An 11,794-nucleotide genomic window follows, 5' to 3' on the forward strand; every position below is an offset into this window, starting at 1 on the left:
CGGACTTGCAAAACAATGACTTGGTCCCACCTCTGCTGATTACTGATTTCATCTCTGATTCCTGCTTTCCTCTCTGATTCCTGGCACCACTTCTTATTTCTGTTCTCACCTCTGTTTACTGATTTCATCTCTGATTCTTGCTTTCATCTCTAATTCCTGCCTCCACTTCTGATTTCTGCCTTCATCTCTGAAGGTGTCAGTAGTTAGATTGATCAGAACATAGAGGATAACTTCAGCCAGAGATGAAGGCAGGAATCAGAAGTGGAGGCAGGAATTAGAGATGAAAGCAAGAATCAGACAGAAATTCCACTTTTGATTCCTGGCTTCACATCTGACTGAAGTCATCCTCTGCGTTTTGATCAATCTAACTACTGACCCCTGCGCTGAGATAAATAAGGACTGTATAGAATGCTCCACAAAAATAGCATGACATAATTCAGTATTGATTTGCTGGCGCCGCCGGCTGCTCCTCATCCCGTGACGGAGGAGTCCACAGAACTTGGAGGCATCAGCATCGATCAGGTGATGCCGGCGAGGCAAAATTTCATTTTCGTAAATGTGGCAGCAGCCCTCTCTGTATTGGATGGTCTGCCATGTGGTGTTGTTTCATGAGTCAAACATATCGATCCACTGTTGCTTTTGTTCCCAAGAATACCCGACGCTGTTCTCTCTGGACGCAGCAGCTCCTCTCACGCGCTGATGAGATCGCTCACGCCGGCGGTGGAGTCGAAGCCCGGAGCTGTGCATCTCAATAAAAACACAGCAGACCGCAATTATTTGATTTCACTCCAAAAAAGAGGCGTTCCACTTGGTAAATTTGCAGAAAATAGGAATAAAAGATGTAAAACATCATAGAAGACATCAAAAATGAGAACTCATCTTTTTCACAAAACAGGGGCTGATATCTAACCTGAAACAGAGGAGAAAACATGCAGCCAATATCAGAAAAACCACATTTGTGTTTCCCTCTTTTGGGTTACAGGGAACAATTCATACAAAACATTTATAAGAGAATGTGGATGGAACAGAACATTCATTTAAATCAAAACCTTTTTAAGCCTCACAAACCAACTAAACAAACAGAACAAAAATGGTCTGTTTTGTTCCCAGCATGCATCTGGGCAGAAATTCAGTCATAAAAGACACAATCGCCCAAATTCAGGCTTTAAAACAGACGATGAAAGAAAACGAAAAGCGAAGCAGCTTTTGCTATGAGGAAAAGAAATACATTTAGAATTCATAAACTTACAAACATCTGATAGAAACAGGAAATAAAATGAACACTACTTTTGTTAGTTTAAATCATAGTGACAGAACTGAGGCAAAAGGTGATTTTACTTTAAAGAAATTACCTCCAATCACAAACTTTGTTTTAAAAGCATCTTGAGAACTGGCTCATTGTGCATCAGAAATGCCACCACACATAATACTCGTGACTTACTTCAATCAAACTGTTCCACCATCAATGTCTATAGATTTGAATCAACGGTTTGTTTCTTTATTTATTCTATTGTTGTAATTGTATTTTACAAAGTTGATATATATCTCTACTGAAGGGGTTAGCAACCTGGGGCATGTGGAGGGGAAGACAGAGGCGTGACAACAATAAGCACTTGATCCTCCGTTTGTATCTTTCGGATTTAAATTCATTTTAATTTTATTTATGTAGCCCAATATCACTAATAAAAAAATAGTCTCATTGGGCTTCATGCTGGTTATTGTAAAAAAAGCAGAATGTCAGTCTTAAAATATAAACAAGAGTTAAAAACTAAACAGACTCAACAAAACTGGTTATCCCGCCCTTAAACTGGGATTCAGGAAATAAAGAAGAAACTTCAGAGATGTCCACATGAAGGAGAGATCCTCTACCAGGACGGACTCTACAACTCTACAACTACATATTTGAGTGGAGTTCAGCCAGATAGGACTGGGGGACAGGTGGGGCGAGGTCCACGGCCAAGACGAGCCAGAGTCAAGGTCCACGGCCAAGACGAGCCAGAGGCGAGGTCCACGGCCAAGACGAGCCAGAGTCGAGGTCCACGGCCAAGACGAGCCAGAGGCGTGGTCCACGGCCAAGACGAGCCAGAGGCGAGGTCCACGGCCAAGAACAGGAGCACAGACGATCCACCGGGGACCTGAAATCTCTCCCGCTCCCCCGGAGTGAGAAAGGGAAACATGTGAATCACACTGCACCAAGCAGAAGGAGTGAGTACTAAATAAAATAGAAGTGACAATTTGAGTGGCAATCTCTTCTCAAAATAAGCTTTTCCCCTGTGGCATCAGAGGAAACGGGTCCATTCTTGTGACCCTCATGACTTAGCATACCAAACTTTGCAAACCAAACTACTGCGACTTTCACAACCAGAGAAAAGTCATGTTTCAGGCTTTGCAGAAAGTCAGAAATGAGTTTTGAATTTGTTCTGAGTTGTTGCAGCTCTATCCACTCCTCAATATTCATCTCATGTTCCTATTAAGAAAACAGGCTAAAATACTGGTGTTTTTGTTGCAGTTTGCACTTTTAAAATCTTTGTTTTCATGTGAAAAGAAGTCCCATTATTTGAGAAAACATTTAATATTTTTTAGCTCGATTTACTCCCAACTTTCCACCGTTGCCGTGGCGACTTTAAAGGACGTCTGCAAAACTTTCCTTGTTCTGAGGTTTCTGCCAGTTTGGCAGCTTTCTGTTCACATTGGGGCCGTGTTGGTTTGGATGTTCTGAGGAGAAAATGAAATCATAATAATCAAAGTGTTTTCCTGCTCATGCTGGACACTAATCCTCCTTAAACGATGTTGAGAGTTTGGAACCAACCCTGGCGTGTCTCCTCACAGATGCCATCTGCGCGCGGCCAGCGTCCCCCGCTGAGAGGCCAGCGCCGCCAGCGCCGCCAGCGCCACCATCGCCGTCAGCTGCTTCCTCGCCCAGCGACCAGAGTGTCACAGCAGCGCCAGAGACCAGCCCTGCGGCAGCGGGAGACGAGAAGCCGCCGCCAAAGCTAGGCTCTCCCTCGGAACCGGACGCCGACCACGAGGCCGAACCGGAGACAGACGCGGAGACGGAGGAGGAGAAGGCTCGCCGCCTCCTCTACTGCTCGCTCTGCAAAGTGGCGGTCAACTCAGCGTCACAGCTGGAGGCGCACAACAGTGGTAAGACAACACAACAACCAGGCAGTCTGGGAGGGAGGAGCCTGTTTACCTGCGGGGCTCCACTTTCCTCCGGCTGTTTACTGAAACCCCTGCTGGGCAGACAAACACTTCTGAGCTTTTATGATGGAGAGTTTCTCGGTGAACGCGTGTTTTGGGGGAGAAAGTGTCCTCTTTTCTGCTGCTTTGTTCCTCCTCATCATCATTAAGATTTAATGACTGCCTGAAACACTCGGTAACAAGTCCGTTTCCATAGAAACCCGGTGAAAAACGCTAATAAGGGATTGTCAGGATGTGTTTGAGGAAGTGACGTCTCATTTCTTATGCCTTCCGTCCATTCTTCTCATAAGAAAATGTTCCGTTTGTTCCCAGTAAAAACAAAAAACAGTCGGAGGTTTCTTTTGTTCGATGGTTGACTCGATTGATTGTGACGCCTTTGCAGACTTGGAACTCCATGTTCAGATCTCCAACCCATTAGTGAGGGGAAAAGCTGGAAAATAAAAACTTTGTGAGGCCGTTCTTACATTTGCTTGGAGTTTTGTTTTATGACAGACTCTGTTTCAGTTGGAACGCCGAGCTTTTCCCCATTTTAATGATGCTTTCCATCTCCCAACACTTGAGCTCCTCCGACATGTCAGGTGGGGTTTTTTCGAGTCTTGAATCAGATAAAACACTTTTCCCATTAGAATTCCCTTTTTTTCTCCAGGAAATGTGTTGTTTTAGGGGAGACACCGGTTTGCAGCTTTCATGCTGCAATGACAGAACAGTAAATTCAATTTGCCAAAGGCCCTGATGCAGCTACAGTCCATCAGTCTGACTGTTGAACGTGATGCTGATAACAGTCTGGAGGTGATTGATCATTGTAGGCCCCCCCGCGACCTTCATGAGGACGGCAGGAAATGATTTAACCAGCAGAGGGCTTTGGAAATGTCAGCACACGTGAACATTTAAAAAGCAAGAAAAGTCGTTTTCAAAGATTTACTGACCTCAGAGGCAAAAAGGGATCTGAGTGGGTAAAAAAAACAGTTTTTGTTTCTAATTTCAGAGAAAATATGCAGAAAATTCAGTTTAACTCAACCGTATAACACTAACAGGAACTAAAGAAAAGTCTGTTCCTCCAGACTGCCGCTGTTCTAGACTGGATGATTGAGCAAAAAGGAGAAAATGAAATTCACTTTCATTTTCTCTGAAGTCACAGGAGTCTCTTGAGCTTTAAGGGTTTATAAACTGCAGGAAATTTTGTGTGACATCAAGTGTGACAGAAGAGATCAAAGTGGAGGAGGGACTACACCAAGGATCAGCTTGGAGACCGACAGATGAGGTTGGAGAGGAATCTTGTGGATCATGATGTTTGCAGATGACACTGATCTCTATTTTAGGAGTATTTATATAAGTGGAGGTTTGATCTGGAAAGGAGAAGATTTAAGGTCAAAGTATCTGTGTGTAAATGAGAGGAACAGGAGTGGAATGGTGAGGTTACAGGGAGCAGACATGAAGAAGGTGGAGCATTTTAAGTTCTGGATGAAGATATCAGCGTATTGGGAAGGGTCTGACGATACGATACATATCGCAATATATCCCGACTGTACCAAAACTATGTTTACTTTTTTTAAGAGTGTGACTTAGAAAAAAACTCTACCTAAACATTAATACGGCTTTCATCGTAACAAAATAGCAAAATTAATTTTAGTTAACGATAAAATAAGCACTGCAACTGTTTCTCATCTTTAAGTTGCCTTTACCCACAAATTCATGGTTCTTTTCTTTTGGTAAATTAAAAAATATTTGTCTTTAAAGGGAAAAGTCAGTATCTGATTTCCATAATAAAATATTTTTCTGTAAAATCAAATGAATGTGTCTTAACCAATAAGGTTCTAAAAGTATGATTGAATAAATAGAGTGCTGCTTGTTTCCAATAATGTTAAATCTAGCATTTAAAGTAGGATATAAGATACGTATCGAAAAATGGATGGGCAGATGGAGTCACAGCAGTATCGGTTAGGGATGTAAAAAATAGATACGTATCGAAAATTGTATTGTTTGAAAACCATTGATAGAAACAAGAATCATTTCTTTTGCGTTCCGTTGATTCTTCTCGCAGGAAAATGTTCCGTTTGTTCCTTGTAAAAAAAGAGAGCAGCAGAAAAACAAAGAAAAATGCTCAATGAATAAATTAATAAAAGAAAAAAAATTCTAAAATAGGATCAAACTCCTCGTTCTTTTGGAATTCAGATGTGACCTTTTGATGCTCACCCACATATTTCCGAGCTCATGATCCTGTTCTCCGCGGCTCCGCCCCCCCGGCTGATAATCATCTCCTGACAAGGCTTTCCCTGTTTGAACCTGCAGGTACGAAGCACAAGACGATGCTGGAGGCTCGCAGCGGCGTGGGCTCCATCAAGTCTTTTCCTCGAGCGGGACTCAAGAGCAAATTAGCTTCCTCCTCCAAGTCATCCACGGGCCTGCAGAACAAAACCTTCTACTGTGAGACGTGTGACGTGCATGTCAATTCAGAGACTCAGCTGAAACAGGTGAGCTTCTGCCCCCACGAGCTCCTCTGCTCATCAGTGGAGTTTAAAGAGATCAGAAACCAGTTAGGATCTGCTTTAATCAAAATGATGCTAATATGACATTTTACCGCCTTATCTTGCTTAAATGTCAGCGTTTCTAAAAAGCGACGATTCGTTTCAATCACTTTGGCTTCCGAGACTGAAACCACCTTTACTCGTCTGTCACATCAATTCTTCATCAACCCCAAAAAGCTCGGGTGTAATTTCTGACTTCCACCGGCGGTGGTGAAAGCTGTGCGCGGTGCCTTCGAGGACCGTTGGATTCCAGCTCACCTCCCTCGTGTTGGAGCGCAGCAGGAGGAGGACACGGAGGAAAGCCATAAATCTCAGCACGACCACGCACTTTATGCAAATCCTGTTTTTCCTGACTGACACTCAAACGCACATGTTGTGCTCTGAAACGGCTTGACATGGCATTTGATTGAAAACATCTAAGCGTGAAGATGAATCACCTAAATCTGCTCTGGCAGGTTAGGAGGGAACAAACGAGCTTCCTCCGTCGTGTTTGTCATCAGAACAAAGTTCCACTCAGATCTGCCGTTCGCTGCAGAAACGCAGCTGCTATCTGTCACTTCAAGTGTGGAAATTTTGATCATTATAGTGAGGAAATACACAACTAATGGTAAGAAATGGAGACCAAAGCAAAGGTCTTGGAAGTCCTCAAAAAACTAAAGAAAAACCAGGATGAAAGAGTTACACAAGAACATCGATCGACCAGAAGAGTGAGAAGAAAATAAAAAATATTTTTAATAAAGCCTGACTGTTGATCAGAGTGAGCAGCAGGTGATCTCAGTCAGTGGTCCACAACCACCGGGCCGCGGACCGGTACCAGACGCAGTACTGGGCATGAACTGGTACCAGAAGTGGTAATGGGTGTAAACCGGTACCAGATGCGGAACCAGACGTGAACCGGTATTAGATGTGGTACCAGATCCAAACCAGTACCAGGCGTGATACAGGACGTAAAGCGGTACTGGCCGCAAACCAGTACCAGACGTGAACCGGTACCAGACCCAACCCAGTACAAGAATGCAAACTGGTGCGGGATGCAGTACCAGACCCAAACTGGTACCAGACACTAAACCAGACCCAAAACAGTACCAGACCTTAACCAGTGCCAGAAGTGGTACCAGACCCTAACTGATACCAGGAGTGGTACCAGGCCCAAATCGGTACCAGTAATAGTATTGGGCGCAAACCTGTCCCGATCAAAGTACCAAACGTAAACCGAAACCAAACCGGTACCAGACCCAAACCGGTACCAGATGTGGAACCAGACACAAAACGGAGCTGGAAGCAGTACTGAACCAAGCCTGGATGTGGTACCAGACGCAAAACAATACCAGATGCCGTACCAGAACCAAACCAGTACAAGAATTGGTACTGGGTGCGAACCGATTCCGGAAATGGTACCAGAAGCGAACCAATGCCAGATGCGGTGCCAGATCCAAATCACAACCAGACCCAAACCGGTACCAGAAGCAGTACCTTACAAAACTCTCCTCGGTCTTTCCCGCCTTATTTAAGACAAATTTTGCAAACTTAATCTCCCGAGTCCAACAGCCGCTCTGCAATCCTGGTTCTATGAAATCAAACTCTTCATTGGGTTCTTCATCCTTTCAGACACAAATAATTCACAAAAAAACTTTGGGACAGTTTTTAAAGGAATCTTGTTTATATTTTTAAGATAAAAATGGCTGTAACTTACTTTATGACTCTCACGATTCTAATTATTTTATTGCTATTTTGTTCTGTGTCAGCTGTAATTCATTTTTTTCCCAAAAAGTCCTGCCTGGATAAATAAAAGTTAAATTTAAAAAAGTCCTCCATTCTCAGAAAATACCCCAAAACATGTTAAAATGTTTCATTCAGTGGGCCTTTAAAGTCTTTTGTTCTCATTAAGTTTGTAGAAAATCTATTGTCTTTTAGAGCTGCAGACTTCACTGAATCATACATGCAGCAATTATCTATGACACTAATTATTTAAGAACATTTCATCACATGAAAGTGTTAAAATGAGTCTTTTTTGGATCATTAAAGTGTATGGATTTGCATCCATCCTGCAGGAACCCCTAAATTCTTGATCGCATTGCTTAAAAACTGCAGCAGGAGTGGAAAACTGCACACGGTAACTCTTCAGAGCGTTCTCCATCAGCATTCGTCTTCTCTCATGGTCTGTCTGCTCGAGGGTCTTTTATGACCTCCAGAGCTCTTGATTACAATAACCTCCTCTTGACTGCTGTAAAAAAAGCCATTTTGTTGTGTTTTGTGCAGAAAAGCTTCAAACAGTAATTAGTGTGAAAATGGAGAAACTGTTGGTTGAACAAAGAAAGCTGATTGTGATTGTATGTTTTCTGCAGGATTATTCACGTTATAATTCACCTTGGCGGGTTAATTGAGACGTTTTTCATTCGGCCCGTTAAAGTTTTACTGAATTTCCGTTTGATCTCATTTTGATTTAGTTTGTTTTGTGGGAAAAGCTCCACACCTTTAGGGTTGTGCCTCTCAGGAATAACGTCTCTGGTTGGTTAAGTGGTCCATCAAGGGCTGGTGTGCGACTGGACGCCATCTTGCCAAGGTTAATGTGGTAGAAACTGTTCCAAAAACGCCAAAACTCTGTTGTTTTTACATGATCCTCTTCCTCAAAGTAAAGTGAACTAGAGTTCGTTTCCCTTGATAATCCGGATGAAATTTTCCGTCTGAATAAACCCAAGTGGATCTGGTCCAGAACCGCCCTCTGACCCATCTTTCAAGATTCGTTTCCAATCTGAGTTTTCTCTGAGTTTCCTCAGTCTGAATAGACTCCATGCTCTGAGTGGAACAACTGGATCAAAACGGCCACTGAAGCCGGGCATTATGGGATGTAAAGAGAGTAGCAAAGCAGCAATAAGGCAGAGCTACTCTTTGACATGTGGTTTAGATCAAACTTTCTCTTGTGAGGGCCACATAACTGTGTTCTTCTCTGATGGGGGGCCGGGGTCGGTTTGTTGGCTAACAGAAAAAGTGTAACAATCACGGCCTAAACATAAAGATTTATGGTTTTCCAGAAAGCCACAACACATTTTAAATGATTCATTCCTGTAATCCTCACAGAGAAAATAATCCTAAAATATAAAAAAATAGATATATAGCATTACCTGTGATAGATTAATGGCTGAAGATGCTTAAATCGATAGCTAAAAACACTGAAGCTGATAGCTGAAAATGCTGAAGTTGATAGCTAGCTAAAATATTAAATTAACCAAAAAAACTCAAAAAATTCTAAATTAGTCAAAACAGCTAGCATGTAGCTGAAATATTAGCTAAACTTCAAAATAGCCTGAAAAATGGAAAAATGTCTAATTTAGTCAAAACAGCTAGCATTGAGTTAAAATATTAGCTAAACTCCAAATTAGTTTAGAAAACTGAAAAAAGCCTAACTTAGCTGAAACAGCTAGCATTTCGCTGAAATATTTGCCAAATTAGCCTAAAAATTAAAAAAAAATCTCTAATTCTATAGTTATAGTCTATGGTTCTTTTGGAGACACTGACCTCAGACCAGTCGGGGACAAATAAAGCACTTCAGCAGCTGCAGGGCGGCTGTGGTGCAGCGGTAGGGCGGTTGACATCTGATCAGAAGGTTGTAAGTTCGATTCCCATGTGTCAAAGTGTCCTTGGGCAAGACACTGAACCCCAAGAAAAGTCATCTTTAAAAGTGATGTGTTACACATTAAAAAAAAGGTGATATTCATATTTTTTTCAGCAAAGTTGTGTAAAAGTTTTATTTATTAATACTTTTCTCATTGACTGCTATCTCACCACATACTTAGAGGAAGGTAGAAAAGTGTTATACAAGTGTAATACTTTTATCATTTAAGGTTTGTAGTCTGACGCTAAACGCTAACACCCTCCTGGGGTTTAGGACGAAAAACACAGCGGAGCGTCTAGTTTAGTGGGAACACACATGTATGTATCATAGAACGTTAGAATGAATATTCTGTACATGAGGAGGATGATTGGCTGATGGCATTTAAAAAATATATTTTTTACTTTTTTTTGTTGGGGTGGCTGTGGTGCAGCGGTTGAGCGGCCGATCTTTGATCGGAAGATTGCAGGTTTGATTCCTGCCTTGTCCGCCAATGGAGTAATCATAAAGAAATGAAGTATTTTATTAAAAATATCAGTAACACTAAATTTTATGTGGTCATAAGGTTTGGATTGGTTTGTTTATTGAGATTTAAAAAGGTAAATATTTGAAAAACTGTAAAAAAGATCAAACTTGAATTATGTGGAAACAAACAGCAGAAAATGTCTGATGGCTTCAATAAGAAAATTCTCCATAAATGTCTCTTACCATTCTGGTGTTTCAGTTCTTTTTAGATTTTTTTTTAAGTAGAATATTTAGAATATGTGAAATAACACATTTAGAAGTTTGTTTTCCTTTTTCTGTCATCTCAAATGTCTGCTTTCGGATAAATTAGAACATTTTTGTCGTCATCTGGACTTGGTTTTAGAAACATGAACTCCTGTATTTTGTTTCTGGTTCAGTCTATAACTTGGAAAAATGACTATTTTTTTCCCATCCGTCATTTCTTTCTGAAAGCCCTTGTCCCCCCTCCCTCAGGGTTGAAGGTATAGATCAACCGGCTCCATCCTGAACTTTCCACACCCCCCTCCAGCGAGCATCAGAACACAATGAAATACCAACGTGGTTACAGTAAAACCTGCCCGTTCCTGCAGCTACAGTGTAGTTCAGCGTCCGCCTGCAGCCACATTTGTTAAGCATGGGGGGGGGTCAGTCAGATAGGAATGAGCCGCCCGGGGGGGTTGCAGGGAGATTAAGTGCAGATTTGTCCTCCGTCTGCGTGGAGGACGGGAAGTTTCAGACAATAAAAGAGAGAATTTGTTATTGCAGAGATGAAGGGAAGGAGCGTGGTCAGAACAACTCGCTGCAGGTCAACTGGTGGTTAAATTGACTGTGCATGCTAGCACCTGCAGGGAAGGGGGGGTTCATAAATCCTCCTCTCTTGTAAACCCACATCATTTTCAGTTGGAGTGCTTGCTACAAAAACCTCCTCAGGGTTTCATCCCTAAAACTTCCTCTCTTATTTATTATCATTTTTTCTTTAAAGGTTTGGTTTTTCATTTCTGCTCAGTCGAGACTTTTAAAAACTCTGCGTGGAAACGCAGACTCCAGCAGGACCGTGTCTGCTGTTGTCGACATGCATCCTCGCTGAATTATTTAGCAGCTCGAGGTTGGAGAACATCTCTGAATGTGTCGATACAACAAAGTTTGTTTATTCAGATTCCTCGGCTGCTTCAGAAGCCTCTTTTTCAGCTGCTGTTTACCCTTCAGCCAAAAACTTTATCGAATTCTTCATGTTTTCAGTCACGTAGAGAGCTTTGTTTTTCTCATGTCTGATCTCCAACACCAACATTCTCCTTCTTTTACCCACTCGTCTGGAATATGTTTTAAGAGAAAATTTGCATAAAAAATACATGTTTTTGTTACTTTGTGTATTAGATTGCGGTATAATAAAGCAGCGAGCGATGTTGTTACCCACCCTCACCGCATTCACTGTAGCATGCTAGTTAGCTCTTCTGTAGCATTCTAGCGAGCTCCGCTGAAGCAAGCTAGTTAGCTCCACTGCAGCATGCTAGTTAGCTCTTCTGTAGCATTCTAGCGAGCTCCGCCGAAGCAAGCTCCACTGCAGCATGCTAGTTAGCTCCACTGCAGCATGCTAGTTAGCTCTTCTGTAGCATTCTAGCGAGCTCCACTGCAGCATTCTAGCGAGCTCCGCTGAAGCAAGCTCCACTGTAGCATGCTAGTTAGCTCCTCTGCAGCATCCTAGTAAGCTCCTCTTTATTGAGGTAATGTATCCCAAAGTAGCATGCTAGCGAGCTCCTCTACAGCGAGCTAACAAGCTTGAAATCTCTAAGTGGAGTTTAAATTTGCAGAAGGTACTAAAGGTGGTTTCAATTATTTTTTTTATTTAAAATGTCGCCCTTTTTTCAACGTCAAAGGTCATGAAAACTTGCAGCTGTAGAATCGCTTGTGTGAGTTTTTTTTTAAATTGCTCAAACAAGTTTTCTTTTTCCATATT

The 11,794-nt window shown here is 42.1% G+C and overlaps 1 protein-coding gene across 4 annotated transcripts in view; it reads left to right on the top strand.

Annotated features, from left to right (window-relative positions):
- The window catches only part of znf385d (zinc finger protein 385D), a 135,870-nt gene that overhangs the window by 113,865 nt on the left and 10,211 nt on the right, over positions 1–11,794 (top strand). For all 4 annotated transcript variants that reach the window (XM_024258628.2, XM_024258627.2, XM_024258626.2 and 1 more), the window contains exons 5-6: positions 2,830–3,144; positions 5,491–5,672. In XM_024258628.2, coding sequence (XP_024114396.1) covers positions 2,830–3,144; positions 5,491–5,672 — 497 coding nt within the window. The remainder of the gene's footprint in view (positions 1–2,829; positions 3,145–5,490; positions 5,673–11,794) is intronic.

This window comes from Oryzias melastigma, linkage group LG16 (assembly GCF_002922805.2).
Source record: "Oryzias melastigma strain HK-1 linkage group LG16, ASM292280v2, whole genome shotgun sequence".
NCBI lineage: Eukaryota > Metazoa > Chordata > Actinopteri > Beloniformes > Adrianichthyidae > Oryzias > Oryzias melastigma.